Raw genomic sequence first — 23,657 nt, 5'->3', positions numbered from 1 at the left:
CAAATACAGTCAATCACTTGACCGGCTGTCGTGCCACTAAATTCCACCACTTGGAAGATAAAACTCTAAAGCTGTAATCAGTTAACTGCAGTTCCTTTTCTGCACTTGAACCTGAGAATGGGAGCCAAGAAAGCTCTTCGAGTAAGCTGCAGCAAGAATGTGTTTTTGAATTATCAGAAGTAGTGTCCATTCTTCTTAACAATGCTCAAATTCACATGTCAATGATAGCAAGATTTTAAAGTGACCTGGGCAGTCAAATGCCACCCGTGGCAGCCTTGCCACTTAATGCCACAGACTATGTGACTTGTACTGAACTTCAAACCTGCATTTAGGCCTGTTTTACATGGTCTACAGCTAGTATAGGAGCAGTGTGAACAGTAAGCTTTTAATAAACTTTTAGCAAGAATTTGCTGATTGTCACTTTAGCAGGATTTCAGCAATCTTCAAGTAGTGCTGAGGCCACCTAGCAGCTTGTTTAAGCTGGCGATTAGCACTCCTATTAGGATCTGTGTTTAACATTTACAAACTGGAGCTAAAGGCCGCCTTATAAGCTCCAGCAAAGCTTGGTGAAAGCTCTGCAAAAGCTTGCTGTTCACACTGCTCTTATACAAGCTGAAAACCATGTTAACAAGCCTTACATATTAGTTAGGACACTCATTTGTTCCAGGTTTTGCTGGATAATTTTGAGCAATTGACACAGGAGTGTCAGATGCTGGCATGCCTGCTGCACTCTGTAGTCTCCTCTGTTGGCTATTACAAGTATATCACTTCAGGAAACAGTAGTGATGTAGGGGTAAGAGGAATTAACCACAGATCCCAACAGTGGACTAGCACAATGCACATGGAAGTGTGACTTTCCAAAGGGGCCGTGCCTTTCATCACATTTCATAACCATATCCAGTGTTTCTGGCGAAGGGGGGGCATGTGACCTCCTCCTATGTGACATTTCCCAGGTCAGCAGGCATTGGCTATGCCCAAACACTATTACATTACAGAAGGATTAATGTCACTGCTTCCTCTAGCAAACGACACCTGCCAAGATCAGGGTTTTTAGTGCCAGCTGTAACAGAAGAAGTGGCAGGAGAACAATGGCAAGGTGAGTATTGGTGAGTTGAAGCAGCCCCGTTTAAAAAAACAATGCCACCATATGAATGAGCAAGGGGACAGTGTCTCTTTAAGGAACATTGTGGAATAATTTGTACGGTTTTCTGAGGTGCAAACAAACACTGATGCAGTTAAAGAATCTATCTATTATTGCCATGATAATACAGTATATATTCATTAGATGAGATATTTAGGGTTACTATATTTACTTATCTTTTTTTATTGCAAGCTAAATATGGATTTTTAAAAATAAAATGAAAAGAACAAAATAAAAAGCTGAAATAGTGCTTGATTCTAAGCACAGCGACAGTAATTTGTGTACAGAATTCCTATGCTTAATCTTATATAATTGACACTGCATTTCCCAGTCTGCACAGAGCTAGAGCTAAAATTTCAGTGAATCTTTCATCTTTTCTAGTACACTGGGAATACCCTTACAGAAATTCGCAAATGCATAGTTATTCTTTAAACAATAGGGCTGACAGTATCTTTACAGCAGGCAAGCCCTTTCACTTAGCACACAGTCACTAAAAGTGACTGATCCAGAGTTGTCAGTATCTTCAGAACAGAGGCAAGTATGAAATGCTAATTCCCTTGAAATGTATAGAATCAGTTCAGTTATTTTTTTTTCCAAGGAAAAGTAGATTTTTACTTTAAATCACTATTAAACCCAAATTCAAAGAATATAATATATTACAGCTTACCAATCCTTAGATGTAATGGCTGCATTTGTTTTCTTATTTAGGCTTTTTCCCCTCTCTCACGTCTAAGAACTGGTAAGCTGCAATATAATAATTGTTTGCTATTGGGTTTAATATTACTTTAAAGTGACTGTAAGTGTTTTTTATTTTTTATTAAATAACAAACATATCTTACTTACCTCCACTGTGTAGCTTGTTTTGCACAGAGTGGCCCCAAACCTGCTCTTCTGGGGTCCCCGGGCAGCTCTTGCGGCTCCTCCCCACATCAGATAACCCCCTAGGAGAAGCGCTGTCCTGGGGAATTACCTTGCGGGCGTGCTCCCGAGTCCAGCTTCTGGCGTCCTGGTCCCCGCATCATTGAATTTGATTGACAGCAGCGGGAGCCAATGGCTGCGCTGCTATAAATCTATCCAATCAAGAGCTTGTGGAGAGAGGGAGAGTGCGTCACCGCCAACAGAATTACGGTGCTCAGGTAAGTAAAACAAGGGGGGGCTGGGGGGCATAGGATACATTAAGGTGAAAAAACACGAAGGTTTACAACCCCTTTAAGGGTTTAAGTAAAGACAACATATACTTACTTGCCCTACTGTGGTACAGTCCCTTAACCAGAGCTCCAGTGTTTCTAATATGTTACACTGGACATATTTTCTGATATTTCTGATCTTTCTGATTTTTCTGATTAAGTGTTACCTAAAGTAACCAGTGAAATGTTCATTCATATAGCAATGCTGCATTGGAGTATGAGAATGCAACTTAGAAAAAAAATGATTCCACTTCCAAAGACCTAATCACTGCTGTAACTGCTTTAAAAAAGATGTGCGAGCTACACACATTTATAATGCACAGCAACATATTTTACAAATGTGCATTTCACTTTGCTGGCTTTGAAAGTCTGAAAGCCAACAGAATTCAATAAAATGAATAAGGGAGCCTGGTCGCATGACTGGTTTTTCTCCAATCACAGTGATCTCTCTGCTGTTTTAAGCCGAAAAAACTCCATCAAGTTCCAAAGGCTCAATACCAGCAAAAAAAGAGGACATGGTATCATACCTCCCAACTTTTTGAGATGGGGATGAGGGACACCTATCAGCAAAAGTATGCAGGCATAGGACACACCCCTTGCCACCCCTTAAAGGAGAATTGTACAAAAAAAAAAATGGTTAAACCCTTAAGTGCTTATTTTTACCACTACTATTCCTTTATATTGGCTTTTGAAATTTACAAATGCAGCAATTTGAAATCAGATGAAAGGTTTAGCACTGGGAAACACTTTGTGATAGATAAAAAGTGCATTTTTAAATACATCTATATAGATCAGACCAAAATGAGGGACAAATGAGGAGGAATGAGGGACAGGGACATTGCTCCAAATCAGTGACAGTCCCTCCAAATCAGGGACAGTTGGGAGCTATGCAGTATTAAAGTCTATTGAGGGGTATAACAGAGAGTAGATAGTTAGTAGTAGTTATCCACTCTCCAATATACAACTAGATTATGCAATCTCTTTTAGATTTACTAAAACTATCTAGCATGAGAATAATTATAAAGAAAAACCCATTATATTAATATCAAATCAGGCAGGCCCTTAAAGTACATAGTTGATGGACGATCCAAAGTAGATTGTTCAGTCAAATTGTATAGTGTATGGTAAGCTTTAGAGTCATCAAAATGGGTCATATTTGCATCATAAACAATTTTTTTGTTGCAGAGAAAAAACTGTTAATGCATTTGATATTTTAAGTTGTGCTGCAGCTTTTGTGCAACAGCTACAATACAAGTACGACAAGGGATGGGGGTAGCCGGAAAGACTGGTGCTTAATGGAAATGAGACTTTGAAACATATCACATGTGCTAGGGGGTGGGTGGGTGGGGGAGGGGGGGTTGGGGGTCTACCTTCATAAAGTAGCTGTGGAATAGTGCTCACATGAATTACATTTTCTAGGGCACTTCCTTCATATGTGTGGAAGCAATAGTCTTGTATATTGAATATTACAGATTTCATTCATACACAATATGTAAACAATGGGGACAGCAAAGAAAAGGAGTGTTTTTTTTGTCAGATTTGGAATCAAAGGATCTCATTTACCATTGATTTTTGTTTTAATAATGGAAGAGTGAAGTCAATGTGAAGAGAATTTAAAGTAAGCTTTAAAAGCCTGTGATGATATATCTTCTTCATTATCAGTCATTAACTTTTACTGTATTTAAACAGTTTGTCTCTTCTACTCATTGTTATTAAAGGTCTCATTGAAAGGCTTAAATTTTTCCAGCTTTGACCTGGGTATCTTGCATATCTAGAGGTTCTGTCTGCACTTCCCATGGGCACAGCTCTGCCAATTTGTTTGAGTTTTCAACCCCCGAGGCCTCCATGTTGTGTCTGTTTGCATTCTGTGTTGGTTTAGTGTTACTTTCCTTTTGGTCCACACACCTCTTGGTTTTCTCAACAAGAGAATGGTGACAACGCCTATTATCATGCTTTATTTTAGTTTCTGAGGTGTACAGACCACCCTCACTCTTGCTTATGATTTTAGTTAGTGGTCGAGTATCTTCACTTGTCCAACTGCACAAGGAATCCTGCTTACTTTGTGATTTGTACAACTGCCACCCAGACGAGTTTGCTGGGTTAGATGACTCCAATGTTGTGGTCTCTTCTGCCCCCTTAGTAGGCTCCCAGTTGTGACTCTGAGACTGGCTCATGGTGGCTGGAGTTCCTTCAGAGTCCAAACTCTCCCAAGGACAGATCTCACCTCTTCGAGATTCCAAATCCAAGCTGTCAGAAGTTTTGGACTGAATATGGCATGTGTCAAATGTCTTGCTCTGTGATTGGCTAAGCGTGCCAGGAGAGCCTCCAGACTCCTCACTCTCCCACGGGCACACTGCATCTCTCTGTCTGCCTAGTGCTTCAAGTTTCATAGTTAAGTTACGTCCACTCAGGCCTCTCGTTTTAATTTCTTCTACTTCACCTGTTTCCCATGGACAAATCTCTTTTCTTTTATCCACACTTGCCCATACATGATCATTTTCACTCTTCTTTCCATCTGCTGAGGGACTTTGAAAGGATAGGCAACTCCCTGACTGACTTAATAGACCACCTGGGCCTTCACTGTCTGTGCTTTCCCATGGACATATTTCACTTCTTCTGCTCTCCACACTGTTTGACTTGAAAGGAACATTTTTAATACCCTCCATGCTCTCCCAAGGGCATACTGCTTCCCTTAGGTCACTCATTTTCTCTAATCTGACTGGAGAAGTATGCTTGGAAGTTTTGAAAGTGGATTGTTTATCTTCATTTTCCTTTATGTTAAATGTGTGCTGTTCTAACTGAGCTGTAGAAATTGGTGCCGTATTATCTGTTAAATTCAGTGAAGTAGGCTTTTGTCTCTTGTCCTCAATCATCTCAGTTTCTACCTCCCAAGGGCAAATTGTTTCAAGCAGCTGTTTTTTGGCATCCTCTGTTTCCTCTGCGGTAGATTTTGTTTCCTTGTTCTCTTTCCCCCCAGTTGCCCCTTTAAATGCTCTAACTGCTAGAACCAAACTTTTCAGTGTACTTTTATATGGTGGCCTTGTGAATTCTATGGACTCCGGTTTCTTTATTGTTGTACCTGTCATGTCCAAACCTGTCCCGTTCGATACTGTGTTTTGTATAGTTACATGACTACCTGTGAGAGGCGGTGAGCCCCAATTTTCATTCCTTGGTTGCTCTGATCGCTGATGTACCTCATTTTGACTTATGGGCTCATCACTGCTGCCCACACTATGGTGCTTTACTCCTATTTCCCCTTTTTTTCCACATGAACTGTGTTGCTTTCCTGATGCATGAGAACTGTCTAGACTACTACATTTTGCAGGTGCATAACTAACATGTTTTTGAGATTGGTTTTCAGCTGGTAATGGGAGCTCCTGCAGCTCCCAAGGACATACTACTGCTTTGTCAAAACTTCCCCCTAATGATAGGTTACGACTCCCCTCCCTTGACCTCTCTGTAGTAGTGTCTGTTAGTGGACCCTTTCCTCTTGAGCTTCCTATCATGCTATGTGACTTCTGTAGAGTTCCAGCAGGTACAGCTAATGGTTTCTTATCTGCTAACAGGTTATGGGCACTAAGAGATTTACAGACCAGGGTGGCCTGACGAAGAGAATCTCCACAAGAGCGTAGCGACACATTCCTGGCAAGATTTCGTCTCATTAGAGAGTCACGCAAAGATGCATCTCGGGATGAGCTCTCCAGGCGTGGGGACGTAGCTCCAGTATCCTTGGATTCTTGCATGTGGTCATAAGTGCTGTGTGACTTGCGTAAAGATAGAACTCTCTGTCTTAAAGACTCCTCACGTAGTTTAATGCTTCCACTGTCCTGTAGCCTTCGCCTTTGCCCACTAGCTGAGCCAGGTGATCCCTCATGCTCTTCACGTCCACATTGCTTTGAAACTGAATCTGGGATCTCTGTGATTCTCCTAATAATAGAGCGCCCAAGTCCCCGACGTGAACTGCGCTTCTTTTGCAGGTGAGGGTTGTTTAAGGTCATCTTCTTAGTTTTGTGGACTTCCAATTGTGCATAAAGCTTCTTTAGCTCATCCTATAGATAGAAATGCAAAAGTTGTTTAAGAAATAAAATTATATACTGTGTGTATAGATATTTATAACTGAAAAAAAATAAAATAAATATATATATATATATATATATATATATATATATATATATATATATATATATATATATATATGTTATGTGACCTGTCAGGCCTGAGGTTGCAGTGCAGCAGAAGCCTGGGTATATGGTGTGAGTTGGGGCCAAAATAAGTAGGCCATGTCCTTTTGCAAGACACTCACCTTATGCAGGGACCTCTCTAGATGTGCTGGTATGGCTATTGTGGATGGCACTGATCTACGTTTTTAATGTGACTGCTACTGCGCACGAGCAAGGTATTGTCGACATTTTGATATAGCCTAAAGACTTTATGCTACCCAAAGATTTTACAGACTGGTCCTGCCATTTAGTGACAGTACTGCTGATCACCTTTAATTTGCAGCTATCTTTGCAGATACCAGAAATTAGCTCCTAGCACAGGAAGTCTACTATCATGATTCACTAATAACTTTTTTTTAACTCCTACATGAGCTACAAAAGAGAGCCACAAGTAAGGTTTTAGCAGTAGGAGACTACCTGTGCTGGTGGCTGCTGATATGTGTGCAGATTGCTGGAGGTTAGAGAAGACCCGTAGCACTGTCACCAAATCCTGGGTCTGGGTCCCGGTTGCATGTGTGCTCAGTAGAACTCAATAGATGTCTATGGTGTCAGGAGACAGTTTAGTCTCATGGCCTTTTAGAAATAAATAGGTGTGCACAACTTTTGGAATGTTCAACAGGAATTGCTCTGCTGAAAGTCCCATAATGAATTGCCAAAGCCATCACTGGGCAAAGTCTTGAATCTGAACTCTGCGCAGATGCAAGACTTTGGCCAATGATGGTATTTACCTAAGCTGAAGCACACACACCATCAAAAGCTGCTTTCCCAGCAGTCCTTTGTCAGTGTGTTGGTAGTTTAGCGAGAGTGAGGGACAAATTATTGAGGTGCTGTTTGGTCTGCCAAAGCATCACAGATTACAGCACCACAGTTTGCAGTGCACCTAAGCACCACAGTTTACAGTGCACCTAAGCATCACAGTTTACAGTGCACCTAATACTATTTCCCTCCATTTATATCTTCAAATCGCTTTAAATAAAAGTAGGGAATAAGCCCCACATTATCAGCATCATGTTTGACAGGCCTACAGGGAGAAGCAGAAGTTCCTGTGCAGTGTGCAGATTTTGAGGGGTTGAGAAGCCTCTGTGTCCACAGGCCAAAGCAGTGATCAAGATGCATCAAATACAAGCAGGGCACATTTGCCTTTTTTTGGGGCACTGTGCTTACTATACAGTTACAGCACACACGAGAGGTGGTTAACTACAGTAAGCCTTTATTTTCCTCCACCTCTGTCACCTAGAGTCAGCCTAGCTCACAGTCCATCACAGCTACCAAAGCACCCTATTCTGCCTCCCAATGCACAGCTGCCATTGCCCCACCAACTGTCATGTAGGTGTCTGCTGAATTATTTGAGCACAGTGGGCACTTGCTGCAAGAGGATGTGCAGCAATTAGGGGGTTTTGGAGTTGAGAAGGAGAGTAAGGGAGCTTAGAGGAAAGGGACACCAGGTAGGGAAAATCAGTTGGCAGTGATGTTCCCCCAGCCACAACATACTGCTAAGTTGGCTTTGGTGATGGGGAGAGGGGAGAGTGGTAAAGTCTCTGACCATACCTGAGTGCCCTATACAGCAGATGAAGAAAATGGATGAGAGGCACAACCCCAGCAAGGAACAATGTCATTCAGGGGCAGTGCACAGAAAAGTGGAAGGAGTAGCAGCTGTGTTCCACTGGAAGGTGCAGAGTAGGGGCAAGCATAGGCTGCAAACTAGTGTTTACTCTGCTGATCCCACCCTACCAGTTGTAGCATTGATCTGGCAAGTTTCCCTGGCCCAGCTGCTAAAGCAAAAAATAAAATAAAAACAATACACCACCAGTCACTATCATGCCCAATGCCTACATGCCAGCATGCCCACATTTTTGACTTTACAACTCCACTGCTTTTCCAACTGGTGCCCCCTTTCAGGAATTTGTGGTATCTGCTGTACTACAGTGGCATGCTCCTGGCCTCCATTTCTTTGTATGTAAAGGCCATCCCTGCCCTTCACCATCATGTGAAAGGACCACATGTTCAGCAGCAAGAGCCATGTGACCACAGACATGTGGTTCAGTAAGTATGGGCAGGGATGCTCTGTATGTTTCATAGCCCACTGGGTGACTCTGCTGGCACTCAAGAAGAATGCAGGACAGGACACACAGCTTAAAGCTGGTTGTGACAGTGCCGGAGCTGTCCCCTCCATCTCCTCCTACTCCTCCTTTTCAATTTTCTCTGCCCTGAATCATCCTTTGATCCATCAGTCTCATTTAAAGCGGAGTTCCAACCAAAAGTGGAAGTTCCCCTTTAAACACGCCTTACCCCCTTACATGCCACATTTGGCATGTCATTTTTTTCGGGGGCGGGGGAACAGGTTTTGAGAGCTACCTGCTCCCACTTTCCCTTGGGCCACCTAGGCGGTTGGGAGCAAGATCTCCTCTCCCCCTCCCTCCCTGAAATCTTCTGGGACACATCACAGGTCCCAGAAGACTGCCCGGCCATTGAGGAGGGGCAGTGCGACTCACGAATGCGCAGTGCACACCCAGCTGTGAAGCCGCAATCTGTCATAGCCGGGTCCCCACATTTGCAATGCTGGCACCGGGGAGAGAGAGGCTGCATCGTTGAACCATAGGACAAGGGAGTTTGTATTTATTAAGAGTCAGCAGCTACATGTTTTGTAGCTGCTGAATTTTAATAAACAAAAAACCACCGGAACTCCGCTTTAAGCATTCACAAGACTTTGCAATGGCTCAGACAAACAAATGACAGTGGCAGTGGCAAACGCAGAGATTATTTCAGCTCAGTAGAGCAGGCCCAGAGGGGGATAACCTTGTTCTAGGAATAGTAGCATACGACAATGGTGCCTGCATTCTGGTCTCCAGCAGGTAAAGTCAACACATGTGCCTTGCCTGGCACATGTCCGCAATCTGGTGGTACAGTAATGCAGCAGGTCAGAAGAATCTGTAGCCATTTAAGGTTGTCATACCCTACCAGTGTTTAGCTGAGTGAAATTTAGCAGGTATTCCATCTGCTCACAAAGTACCCGAACTGGGACATGTCAACCAAGTGTAACTCGACTTTAGCCATGCAACAGTGACTGCACATGCAGCATAGGACCGCCAACAAGTACTTGTGCGGGTATGGCACAATAACAGTTTCACAGGCATGTGATCTGTATTGTCTCCATGTGGGAAGGCAAGAAGAATGGTGAACAGTGACAATAGATGCATAAGCGACACTGTAAAGGCCACCTTCCTGCTGGAGCACACACTGTGCGGCATCATGGAAAAAGCACTTTAGACAGAGCAGCAAGTGGAAAGTGGAGTACTTCCTTGCAACTTCCTTGCATCTCAGAGCTCTCTCTATCAAGACTCCAACCCGGTCGCAGCAGACACAGGAGGAGCATTATAATTGCAGATGGAGCATTGAGGCTAAAGATGACATGGGACAATCTTCCAGTGTAGATTCTATGGCTCCCAAACCCTGGGAGTAGTCCATGGCTAGGCAAGGTTGCTCAGGACAATGTTTTCCACCATTGGCTACGAGAACTTGTGTTCCTCCACCTCCACTAATTACTGATGCATTGGCTTCCTCATGCTCCAAAGCCTGCAAAAGGCATTAAATTCATTCATAGCATTAAATTGATGTAACGGAAACCTGCATTACATCAGAGGGGGCGGGGTCACCCACACGTCACTGGGGAACCCCTGGCTTCCCTCTCCAGCGTCAGAGGGGCAGGGTCAGGTGACGGGTGGCCCCGCCCTCCTAATATAAGAAACATCAGCGCTGGGATCTCCGCAGTCTCCGCAGTGGAGACAGAAGAAGGATGTATGGACAGCGCTGGACTGAGAGATCCCCGTCGCTGGATATGATCATCCATCGCTGGACCCCGGAGATCCGTCGCTGGATAGCAAGAGTGGATTAGCACCGCTGGAGTCTTTTTTTTATATCATTTTTATTTTTAATAAAGGAATTTTTCAAAAGTGTGTTTGTCTTATTTAACCATTTTTACACTTTCTTTGTGAAATGGTAGGGGTACTTTTGTACCCCCTTACCATTTCAAACAGGGGGGGCAGGATCTGCGGGTCCCCTTGTTAAAGGGGGCTTCCAGATTCTGATAAGCCCCCCACCCGCAGACCCTCACAACCACCGGCCAGGGTTGTGAGGATGAGGCCCTTGTCCTCATCAACATGGGGACAAGGTGCTTTGAGGGGTCACAGACCCCCAAAGCATCTTCCCAATGTTGAGGGTATGTGGCCTGGTATGGTTCAGGAGGGAGGGGGGGCCGCTCTCTCGTCCCCCCCTCTTTTCCTGCGGCCTGCCAGGCTGCGTGCTCGGATAAAGTGTCTGGTATGGATTTTTAGGGGGACCCCACGTAAATTTTTTTTTACTTTGATGCGGGGTTCCCCTTAATATCCATATCAGACCTGAAGGGCCTCGTAATTGAATTTAGGGGAACCCCCACGCTTTTTTTTTTTTTTTTTATCAATGAATGAATGAATTGTCGGCTAATACAGAGAACACTCATTGAATGTTCTCTGTATTACGGGGAGCTGACAATTTAGCCGCAAGTGATTTTAAAAGACTTTTTTTCCTGCACAAATGACACTTTGTGCAGGGACAGTTCTAAGCAGCAGAAACATGCGCCCCTTCACAGGCATACTATAGATACCCCCCAGCTACGAAATTTAAAGGAATATTACACTTTTATTGTTTCACTTTAATCATTATTAAAATCAGTGCTCCTGAAAAAACAGCCCTTTTTAAAACTTTTTTTTGCATTGATCCATGTCCCCTGGGGCAGGACCCGGGTCCCCAAACACTTTTTAGGACAGTAACCTGCATATTACCCTTTAAAATTAGCACTTTAGATTTCTCCCATAGACTTGTATAGGGTGTTCCGGCTTTTCGAATTTGCTGCGAACAGCCCAAATTGTTCACTGTTCGCTGAACAGGCGAACAGGCAATGTTCGAGTCGAACCTGAGTTCGACTTGAACTCGAAGCTCATCCCTACTCATTACTTATCATTTCCAATTTTGGGTGCCAGCACACTTTACTTTATACTTACAAGTTTTGGCTGTCGTGGTCTCGGAAGACTGTCACTGCTCTCCCCATCTTTCTATCTTTGGGTATTCATATTTAGCTGTTATTTTGGAGGACTTCCCTGGATAGTTATTTGGCCTCTGGGTCTGTGATTTTTGCGTACCCAGTATGCCCGTTTCTTACTTATTTACATAACTAAACTTAAAGTGGTTGTATGCTCAATTTTTTTACTTTAACCTAGAGGAAAGCCTATAATAAGGCTTACCTGTAGGTAAAAAAAATATCTCCTAAACCTGTACGGTTTAGGAGATATTCCCCTCGGTATGCGCCGCTGACTGCAGCGGCGCATGCGCACAAGGGGTTTCTCGGCCTGAAAATCCAGCAGTGGCCGGCCGGAATGAAATCTCCCGCGCGCATGCGCGGGAGTGACGATATCGCGGCTCCGGCCACTCACAGCGCCGGAGCCGCGATACCCGGAAGAAACGCCGAGGATCGGGCCAGATGTCGGGGCCTCGTTCTAAGGTAAGTATTTCATAATGAGCTAGTATGCGGTGCATACTAGCTCATTATGTCTTTTGCTTTGCAGGTTTAAAAAAAAAAAAAAAAAATTTGCGGGTTTACTACTGCTTTAATGTTGATTGTTTACTTAAATCTTACCCCCCTCCTTTATCTTACAAACTTTTTCCTACTCCTCTACTGGTTCTTGCTCCTCTCCGAGGTAAGCGCGGCAACACAATTTGTAAAGAATAATCTTGGCTATATATCTTTTTTACCCTTCCTATGGCCCCTTTGAATGTACTTACTTTAAATGTACAAGGTTGACATATACCCCAAAAATGAACTAAAGAGTTTCACTCTTTAGCATCAACTAAGGTGCACATTGTGTGTCTCAAGGAGACCTATTTTACTACTACTGAGATTCCTAAATATTTTAGCCCTTTATACACTCAAGTTTTTTACGGCTTCAGCTAAAACCAAACAAAGAGCAATATTGGTGGCATTCCATCGCACAACACCTTTTTCCCTCCATACGGAGATCAAGGACCCTGAAGGGAGATATCTTATACTAATGGGGTTTTTATCCTATTCCTACTATGCCCCAAACAAAACTCCAACATCATTTCTTTCCCACTTGCTACAGGTGGTCAATACCCACAAAATGGGCATATTATTAATCTGTGATGATTCCAACCAAGTCCTTTATCCATTTTTAGATGAATCCCCAATACCCAACACCTCTAATTTGCAAAAACATACCTTTCAACAATTACTCCAACGGTATTCTCTTTTAGTTTCCTGGCGTGAAACAAACCCGGAGAAATGGTAATTCACCTTTTATTCTCATCCTCATAAATCATTCTCCCGAATTGATCACAATAGGCATGACCCCTGAACTCCCTTCCTCTTCTCTTATACTCTTTACATGCTGTACTAACCAGTTTTACTTTTCTAATTCCTAAAGCACATGACCCCACAGGGCTTATTAATAATTCCATCTAATCACATCCATATCATTTCTCAGATTTGGAAAAGCTTTAAAGGAATATCTGGTTAATAATGCGACTACCGACATCTCTCCAATGACACTCTGAGAAGCAACAAAACCTGTGCTTCGAGGTGTTTGTATTCGCCAAGCCTCTTTCCTCAAGAAAGAAAAACGCCTATTACAGCAAAAGTTAGAACAGAATTTAATTCTTCACATGTGCTCTTTCAATCAAATCCCACTCCAACGAGCAAATTACAATTAAATAAAGCACGTCTTGATCTTGACCTTTTCCTTTCAGACTCCATAGGTAAATTGGTATGTAAATCCAGACATTTGTTTTACTTCAAAGCCAATAAAGTTAATACATTTCTTGCCCGAGCTCTCAATACGTTAAATCGCCCTTCCAAACCAATACGCCTGAAGTTATGTCAAGATACATATACCAGTAACCCTATAAAAATCCTAAATACATTCCAAAAACATCTTGCCTCCCTATATAAAAAGGAAAATCCTTTAGATCAGGCCTCAGCAGATTCCTTTTTTCCACAAATCACTCTTCCAACTATTCCCTTGGCTCATCACGAATGCTTTGAAAACCCTATTTCCACCAGTGAAATCTTGATGGGCATTAATCCCTTAAATTAAATAAGCACCCAGGCCCAGATGGCTTTTCAGCCTTGTATTACATGAAATTTTCTTATATCCTAGCTCCATTATTGACTGAAGCCCTTACCTCCCTCTTAGACGGACTTTCTTAGATCTGAAACTTTAACTGCAATTATCTCAATTATTCCCAAACCCCACTCTCATGAAACATCTTGCTCTAATTATAGTGTATATAAAGTGAAGTAGCGCTAGTTAAACCAATATAGTAAACGGTGAATAAATATCTGACCAAATATCAACAGGGGATATACGTATCCATAAACAGTGAAATGTTCAAAGAAGTATTAATGGTATTCCCACAACACATGATCTAAATAATATAAGTAAAAATGCAATAAATCCTAATGTGAGAGAGAAAAAAAATAATAAATATGAGCAATCCAAACATTATATATACCTGGTTATTATGAATAATCACCATTATGAAGTGATGGCTATGGATAGCCTGTTGAACTGGTTATGGTATCGCAGGGTACCATTCTCCAGTCATTTGGCTTTAATTATCACTAGGTATCAACATCTAATTGCATCAGCCTATCATTCAGGCTTGATCATTAAAACTACTTGGGAATTCCTGAATGTTCCCTCTCCTTGCACGCCTACCATTTATGTTATCCCAAAGATACACAAACATCCCACCAACCCCCCGGGCATCCAATTGTGTCAGCAATGGATCCTTGACTGAGAGAGCTAGTCAATTAGTTGATGACTTCCTCAGGCCCCATGTAGAGGGACTTGTGTCCTATTTACAGGACACAAGGGATCTGCTTAGGGTATTGGTTGGAATGTTTATTCCAGAGGGCTTGTATCTCTGGATGTTGAAGCCTTGTACAACTCTATCCCCCATAGCAAGCGGGTCGAGGTTGTGGGGGGGTTCCTAAAACAGAATTCTGGAGTGTCCCAAGAATACAATCAATTTGTCCTGGACCTGTTGGATTTCATTTTGTCCAATAACATTTTTTTGTTTGGGGATTCCCACTACCTCCAGGTACAGGGGGTGGCTATGGGGACCAAATGCCAACCTCTACCTGGGGGGGTGGGAACAAAACCTTTTTTTAGTGATGACATGTCAGCATCATTTGAATTGATCCTGGTATGGAGAAGATTTATTGATGACATCTTCTTTGTATGGCTGGGCTCGGAGGAGACCCTTCTTTTATTTTTTGACAAGATAAAATTTAATCAATACAATCTTAAATTTACCTATGAATACAGCCAGACCAAACTAACTTTTTTGGATGTTGAGATTGGGGTCAATGGAGATGGCTCAATTGGCACAACCCTATATCAAAAACCGTCTGCTGGCAATTCATTGCTGCATGCGACTACTTCCCATTCTGAATCTTTAGTAGCCAGTGTTCAAAAATACTTGTGGGTCAAGCGAAACTGCAGCTCCGAGGCTGACTTTGAAATTCAGGCCCAATTGCTGCGATCTTGTTTTTTGCAATGAGAATACAGTCACGAGTGTATAAAAAGGGCCTATGCGAAAGCCAAGAGCCAAGATAGGGTATTCATTATTCATAACTCCAGGCCTTCAAAACCAGCATCTGGTGTACGTCTAATTACTACTTTCTCTGGACAACACAAACAAGTCAAAAATATTTTAGATAGGTAATTGGTACCTTCTCATGAGTGATGAGAGGGTCTCCAAACATTTAAAATCATATCCAGAGATTATGTATAGGCGTTCACGATCTCTGAAAGACACCTTGGTTCAGAGTCATTATAATCCTCGGGTAGAGACTGTCAGTGACTCCAAGAGGGGCACTAGGCCATGTCATGGTTGTAACTTTTGCAAATTTATTTGGGCTGCTCGCTCAATTACTCTTCCCAATGGTCATTTGTTTAAACCTAAATTTTCTGTCACGTGCCAATCCATTGGCATAGTGTACATTATGCAATGTGAGTGTAATGCATATTTCATTGGCAAGACTAAGAGACCATTTTACTGCCGTATCCGTGATCATGTATCATTGATACACAAAAAACATATGGAACCCCCCCATTAGTCACCACATTGGCTTATTCCACAATTTTGATAGCAGTAAAATGCATTTCTTTGCTTTGGAGCACATGGCACCGGGCCCCCGTGGTGGGGACTATGACAAATTGCTTCTACAGCGTGAGGCCCGGTGGATACACGAATTGTCTGCGTTGAAATATTCTGGTTTAAATGATTTGTTTAGTTTTAAATGTTATTTAGAAAATTTAACATATATATATAGTTTATTTAGCTTTTTCCCTATACATTTATCTATACATATATTAGTATCTTTCGGGTGGTTCAGTGTTGTGGCCAGTATATTTATTTTCCTCTAGCTCTGGTTCTTGTGTAGACCCTAATTGTGGGTTCCGTATGGACACCCAGGGCACCCAATGAATTTGCGACTAATCCTTCGCTATTATTGTGGTGCCCAATATGGAACAGTTCCCCTTTAAGAGCAGCTATTGGCAACATCCAAGTTCAATATTTAATATATTTTTCAATGTATCTGCCACTTGAATTGAAAAGCGGCGATTGTTGCTTCCCTCACTCAAGATGGTGATCGCGGTTTCATTGGGCTCTTGTTTCGGCGCATGTGCCCTGTATAGAATGACATGCTTTCCGGTGCACATTCTCGGTGCATGTGCCCTTGATGTTGGTGTTTTTGCGCCATTTCGGATGCACCACTTAGCTCCACCTAAGGGATGTTCCCATTGGCTGTCCGTGATCCCTCAGTGATGTCAGACACCACTGGAACGGGAGAACTATAAGAGGGCGGCTTTGATGGCTGCTACTGTCTGATGCCAGCATTGTTGTAGGTCAGCAGCTGCTAGCCTTGATCGATCGTTTGCATTGCCGCTTTCTAGTCTTAACAGTTTTGCAACTATCAGGTAACTTTATGATTAGACAACTCCTAACTGTATCTGCACTTGCATTTTCGGGTGAGGATTGAGTTAAATGGAGCCTTTTTTAATTCATATACATTTCCCTAGATTTATACTTTTTTGTTTTGTTTCTTGACTTCATTGGAAGAGTGCTTTGTCCTGGGCACTTTGTTGTCAGAAATGAACAGATCTCCATTGTGGATTGGGGTGAGAATTTTGTTCTTTACCAGTGAACTGAGGATTCAATTAATACTTAAATTATGGTTGGGTACATTGAATTTTATTTACAATTTTTATTTTTTCTCATTATTCTTTTTGAGTCACTTACTCCATATCCTCCTGCGGTCCCACAACACTAAAGGGGTCTTTGATTCAGACGTTTTGAGGTGATTCATACGGCCATTAACACTGGGATTTTTGTCCGAAGTGATTGCTGGATTATCTCAGCATTTTTTTATATTTTTTGACAGAATTTCAAGTGTTCCATCTTTAGTTATCTCTGTTGAGTTTTCCTTTGGACATATATTTTTCGTTATTTAAATAGATTGTATAATTTCACAATTATGATCTATATCTTATTGATTGTTACCAACATTATGTGCATGCTTGCATATTCATGCAAACTACATGTAATTTACTTGTGTGTTGAAAACGTACTGTATGTTCTCTATGTATTTCCAGTTTATCTAACCATATACCTAAACTCCTGAGTAAGCTCAAATGAGCGAAACATGTTTAGTGGTATTTATGGAATTGCTAGATAAACCAGCCCATTCTGGAAATCTTCAATGCTTGATGTTTTTTTAATGTCATATGAATGTATATTTTTTATTTGTCCCTTTTTCTAATAAAATTATCTTTTTATGGATATAGTATTGTAACTATCTACCTTTATTTGTGACACCATTAAAAGTCCCTGGGGTTGGTTGACCCCAAGTCCAAGTTATGTTTTATTTGTTAAAAATTGGGATGTGGTGTTTAGTTTGATTTATCTGCCCCTTTTCTATATTATATATATTCTCTGCCTTGTGAAAAAATTGGCATATCATCCAAAAAACGAGGATCATATAGATCAAATTGATAAAATTGATAGAAACCAGAGTTCTGTCTCCAAATAGTCCTGCAACAATGTCACTCTTTTCCTATAAAAACAAATGGGAATGAGAGGGAAAAGAGCAGGTGTGGGAGTCCAACAAAGGGAATCATATAGTTCATATTGAAAGAAACCAGAGTTCTGTCCAATTTTTGCACAAGGCACTGCACTTTACTTAAAGTGCATTTTTAGAGCATTAGTTCACTATTCTACTGCTACTTTATTGGACTATCCATATATATATATATATATATATATATATATATATATAATTTTTGGATTGCTCATATTCTTTGGAATATACTTTACCAATATTGCACTTTATTGAAATAGATTTTCTTTCTCTCTCACATTAGGATTTATTGCAACTTTACTTATATTAATTTAGATTACGTGTTTTGGGAATATCATTAAGACCCCTTTCACACTGCCGCACCCATAGCATCGGCGGTAGAATGCCGTCGGATTTGCAACACATTTCGGCCGCTAGCGGGGTGCATTTACCCCCAGTTAGCGGGCGAGAAAGGGTTAAAACCGCCCGCAATACGCCGCAATACCGTTTTGCCGGCGGTATTGCAGCGCTGCCCCATTGATTTCAATAGGGAGCAGTGGTGGAGGAGCGGTAAACACACCGCTCCTTCACTGCTCCAAAGAAGCTGTTGGCAGGACTTTTCCTGACATCCTGCCAGCGCAACGCTCCGATGTGAAAGCCCTCAGGCTTTCACATTGGAGACAATGGTGCAGCAGTTTGAGGGCGGATTGCAGGCGCTATTTCTAAACGCTATAGCGCCTGCAAAATGCCCTCAGTGTGAAAGGGGTCTAACACTGCTTTGAACATTACTTATCACTGTTTATGGATACGTATATCCCCTGTCGATATTTGGTCACCGTTTACTATAATGGTTTAACTAGCACTACTTCACTTTATATACACTGTATATACACTGTTTTTATGGGTGTTTAGCTGCTTCTTATTTCCATTTAGCACTTTACCTATTTATATTTATTTGTATATACTTCCTAGTCAGCACAGATTGCTTTGTTAGCGAATTAGTACACCTTTTGATTGCTCTAATTACAGACCTATCTCACTGCTTAATTTAGACATTAAACTTCTAGCGAAAGTCTTAGCAACCCGTCAAAATAATATAGTTGGCTCTTTAACACACATAGACCAAGTAGGCTTCCTCCCAATGCTCCAAGCAGGAGATAATATACGTAGGACAACATTATTGATGTATACTGCCAAATCAAGACAAATTTCACTTTGTTTTTTATCTCTAGATATCAAAAAAGCATTTGATACAGTTTTGTGGCCCTACCTACGTTATGTCCTACAACGTTGGGGATTTGGTCCCCATTTCCTCAGTTGGATCTCATCTTTATATGATAACCCTAAGGCATATGTAAAATATGCAGGGTATAAATCAATTCCATTTAATATCTGCAGAGGTACGCGACAGGGTTGCCCACTAGTCCTACTTTTATTTGCCTTGCTTATTGAACCTCTTGCCCAATCCATTCGTTGTGATTCTTCAATTAGAGGTCTTGAGTTAGCTGGACATCATCACAAAATGTGTCTCTTTGCAGGCAACTTTTTAATCTTTATGTCCTCCCTACATATCTCAGCCCCTAATCTTATTCGAAAACTTGATCATTTTGCTCATATTTCTGGTCTAGTCATTACTGCCCAAAAATCTATGGCACAAAATATTTTCTATACTCTATCTCCTTCAGCTGTACAACAAGCACAAGCATCTCTCCCTTTCTCATGGTCTACTACCCGTCTTCGGTAAGTCAAACGTACCTCCATCCTCACTGACTAGTATACGCTCCGTTTTGAAAGACCTCTCCTTAGTGGACCCCTGGCGGGTACTTTACCCCTCTGCGCGGGATTATACCTATTACTCCCCTGCACATAACTCCTACAGCCGACTCGACTACATACTGGTCTCCCAAGCATTGCTGGACTGTGATCCTACATGCGAAATCGGACTGAGAATCTGGTTTGATCACGCCCCGGTGCATTTGTCGCTGGGGAGAACCCCACACATCTGCACCCACAAATCCTGGTGACTTAACGATAACCTCCTGCGTGACTCCGTCTGCAATGCAGCGATAACTGCGGCAATCACAGAGTTTACCCTGGTCCATGCTGACGACAACACCTCTAGCCTGACCAAATGGGAGGCACTTAAATGTGTCCTCCGAGGCATTTTAATTCAGAATGGCTCCAGTTTGAAAAAGGCCCGTACTGCTGAAGTTTCCAGGCTATTTGCACTGATCTCTACCCTTGAGGATTCCCACAAGCGTTTTCCCGATCCTGGGATACTGGTAGAACTTTCTAACGCACGTCAGGATCTCCAACGGATTTTTACCGAACGCTCTGTGATTGCCTGTGCTAGGGGCAGACATATTCACTACGCCCACGCGAACAAATGTGGGAGACACCTTGCTCGCACAATTCACCCTCAACAACGTAGACAAAATATCTCCCACCTCATGTCCTCTACTCACGTCAAACGCACTAAAAACTCGGAGATTGTTTCTGATTTCCGAGACTTTTACTCTTCCTTGTATAACCTTCCGGTAGCTCAGGCACCCGCCCCCTCCTCGCACTTAGACCTCTTACAATATGTACGGGACACCTCTCTACCTCAACTACCCCCAGACGCTGTGTCAGACCTGGAACGCCCGTTGACCACTTCAGACTTTTTGACTGCCATTAAGGGGCTTAAGCAGGGCAAGAGTCCAGGTCCCGATGGCTATACGCCTCTATTTTTCAAGCAATATGCCCAACAATTGGCCCCATTGATGGCGCAGGCATTTGAGGAGGTGGGCGATGACCATCCGCTCTCTGCCGAACTCCTGCAAGCTCAAATAGTGGTGATCCCCAAACCTGGGAGAGACCCTACACTCTGCGGTAATTACCGCCCAATCTCCTTATTGAATGTTGACCTGAAACTTTATGCCAAAATTCTTGCCACGCGCCTAGCCCCCCTCCTTCCCTCTCTGATTCATGGGGACCAAGTGGGGTTTGTTCCTGGCCGTGAGGCCAGAGACAACACCACGAAAACACTACATCTGATCTCCTACGCCAAGGCACACAATATCCCCACCTCCCTCTTGGCCTGCGATGCCGAGAAGGCATTTGACAGGGTGAGCTGGCAGTTCCTCCGGGCATCCCTGCAACAAATAGGCTTAGGCCCCAACTTACTTTCAAAGATTATGGCCCTCTACTCTCGCCCTACTGCTCGGGTCTCAGCTAACGGGGAATCATCCACGCCATTCCGAATTAGTAATGGTACCAGGCAGGGCTGCCCCCTTTCGCCCTTGCTGTTCGCAATCACAGTGGAGCACCTGGCACAAGCTATACGCAACAATGCCTCTATTCACGGTATTCCCACCCCCTCGGCTCCCCGCAAGCTGTCACTCTATGCTGATGACTTACTTTTGTATGTCACAAACCCCCATACTAGCCTACCGCATATTCTCGCGGAATTGGACCGCTTCGGTACCTATAGTAATTTTAAACTTAACATAGCAAAGACTGAAGCCCTGAACATTTCTCTGCCCGAGCGGGACCTGGCGGCCCTGCAAAGGAACTACCCGTTCCGGTGGCAACCACGCTCTATTAAATATCTAGGGACTGCAATCCCGAGAGATCTGCAGGACATTTACTCCTTGAACTATAGCCCCCTTTTAACCAACATTAAACGCTCCCTTGACTCCTGGTATAATTTGAAACTCACTTGGTGGGGGAGGATGAACGTCATTAAAATGGACATACTGCCCAAGGTTCTGTATCTGTTCCAAACTCTCCCCATAACCCTCCCTCGGGCGTTCTTCCTCTCCCTCCGCTCTGAGATCATCAAATTTGTATGGCTACGCCACCCTCCTCGACTGAAACACAAAGTCCTCTGTGCCCCTAAGCTCCGCGGGGGGACTGGCCTGCCTGACTTTCAACTGTATCACACAGCATCTCTATTATCCAGACTGTTGGAATGGTTCCCGAGACCCCTAACTAAACTCTCAGTGACTATCGAACAAGATATGACCCCTAGGGACCTTAGGGCCCTTCTATGGGGACATCACGCTACGTTCCGCTCGCTTCGTGGAGTCTCCCCTTTGACGATCGCAGCTCTGACCAAATGGTATACCATATCCAGTACAACAGGCCTGTCCACGGATCCTAGCCCCCTTTCCTCCTTTTTGACAACCCCCTCCTTCCCACTCTCCTCTCGGCTAACCAGGTTGGGGCATATCGAAGGGAGGACTGGCCCACGGCTACTCAATTTGTCAACCCTTCCACTGGTCGCTTAAAAGACCTGGCAACATCGTCACTTTTGCCGGGTTTGGATTGGCTCTCTGAGCGATCCATCAACCAATTTTGCAATTCGCTCTTCCTATCCGGTAATACTCATAGACCGCTCACCCTATTTGAGGAACTTTGCACTCTTCCCCACACCCCGAAACACACGCTATCTCTTCTCTACAAGGAACTCCAATCTATTACTTACACCTCACTCCCTACATATACGGACAAGTGGTCCGCTGACGTTGAGACCGAAATTACCCCATCGCATTGGCATACCTCCTTTATCCTTAACCACCAATCCTCTAGGTCAGGATTTACTCAAGAAAAGAATTACAAATTACTGTCACGATGGTACAGAGTTCCAGTCTCGGTACGCAGGATGTTCCCCGGCTCAACGGATGTGTGCTGGCGGTGCCATGGTGCGACAGGTACATTCCTTCATGTCTGGTGGGATTGTTCTATGGTTCGCCCTTTCTGGGATAAGGTCTTTGAAACGTATAATGCTATGTATCAAGATACCATGTCCCCCTCGCCCTTGGTTGCTTTATTGTCCATTATACCGGGCTCCATTAAAAGGCACAAGGCTTGCCTCCTTAGATTCCTCCTCTCTGCTGCCCGCCATAACATCACCCTTTATTGGAAGACAGACCGGGTCCCGTCGGTGGTTGGATGGGTTGAAATTCTTAATGATATGATGGTCATGGAGGAGCTGCAGGCGAAGGTAGACGACAGATACGACAAGTTCACTGCCCTGTGATCTGGCGCCATCACTCTGCCTCCCCGGGCTTCCTTAGTGGTCTTCGATAGGACAATGACCTGTCCTGTATTTTAAATGTTTCCCTGAGACACCTCCCTGGGGGTCGCACGGCTTGCAAGCCTGTGCTCTCGTTTCCCTATGTGCGCCCTCTCCCTGCTGGTCCCCGTCTGTCTTCCCTCTCCCCCCATGTGACGACCTATGTTGGACATTAGGTCCTCATCCCGGGTCCACCCTGGAGGCTGTAGAATTAATCAAAGTGTTTTCTGTTTCGGGGTTCCTGTCTCCCTCTCTCCCTCTCCCTTGCTGTCCCCTGTCCCCTCCCCCCCCTTCCTACACCCCCCCACCCCTCTCCCCCACCTACTGATTCCTGTCTTTGTTTCTGTTTCAACTGGTAATAATCTGCTCTGTTATTCTCGCAGTTCTTTATGCTTTTACACCTGTACCTCACTGTTTGTGTATTTTTGGAAACGTACTACCATTTTGTACTCCTTATTTGCACTGATTTTGTGATAATAAAAATATGTTCAACCTTACTACCCGTCTTCCATACTCTGGAATAAATCTTACGGGTAATCTCTCTGAATTCTTTGTTAATTCAGTGGTCTTCTCTTCCCATATCTTGGATAGGTAAAATCAACATTATTAAGATGGCTACATTACCTAAAATTCTTTATTTCTTCAGGGTTTTACCCATCTCGATCCCAATGTACTTTTTAAGAATATTGCAGCGTAAACTCACAACTTTTGTTTGGGGTTCTTCAAAAACCCCATTTGCCTAAACATACATTATACCTTCTGAAACTTAAAGGTGGTCTCGGATTTCCTAATTTATATACTTATTACCATGTGGCTCATTTGGCAAAAAACCTAAATACCATGCAACCAATGAAATCCCACTCTAGGTAGCTCT

The 23,657-nt window shown here is 43.1% G+C and overlaps 1 protein-coding gene across 2 annotated transcripts in view; it reads right to left on the bottom strand.

Moving 5' to 3' along the window:
• Positions 1-3,675: 3,675 nt before the first annotated feature.
• The window catches only part of GPR179 (G protein-coupled receptor 179), a 482,412-nt gene continuing 462,430 nt past the window's right edge, over positions 3,676-23,657 (bottom strand). For both annotated transcript variants that reach the window (XM_077459402.1, XM_077459401.1), the window contains one exon: positions 3,676-6,377. In XM_077459402.1, the coding sequence (XP_077315528.1) occupies positions 4,062-6,377 (2,316 nt within the window). In that variant the 3' untranslated portion in view covers positions 3,676-4,061. The remainder of the gene's footprint in view (positions 6,378-23,657) is intronic.

Source organism: Lithobates pipiens, unplaced genomic scaffold (assembly GCF_037356315.1).
Source record: "Lithobates pipiens isolate NorthernLeopardFrog02 unplaced genomic scaffold, aLitPip1_a1.2 Scaffold_28, whole genome shotgun sequence".
NCBI lineage: Eukaryota > Metazoa > Chordata > Amphibia > Anura > Ranidae > Lithobates > Lithobates pipiens.
This window is presented reverse-complemented; position numbering and strand designations above follow the sequence as displayed.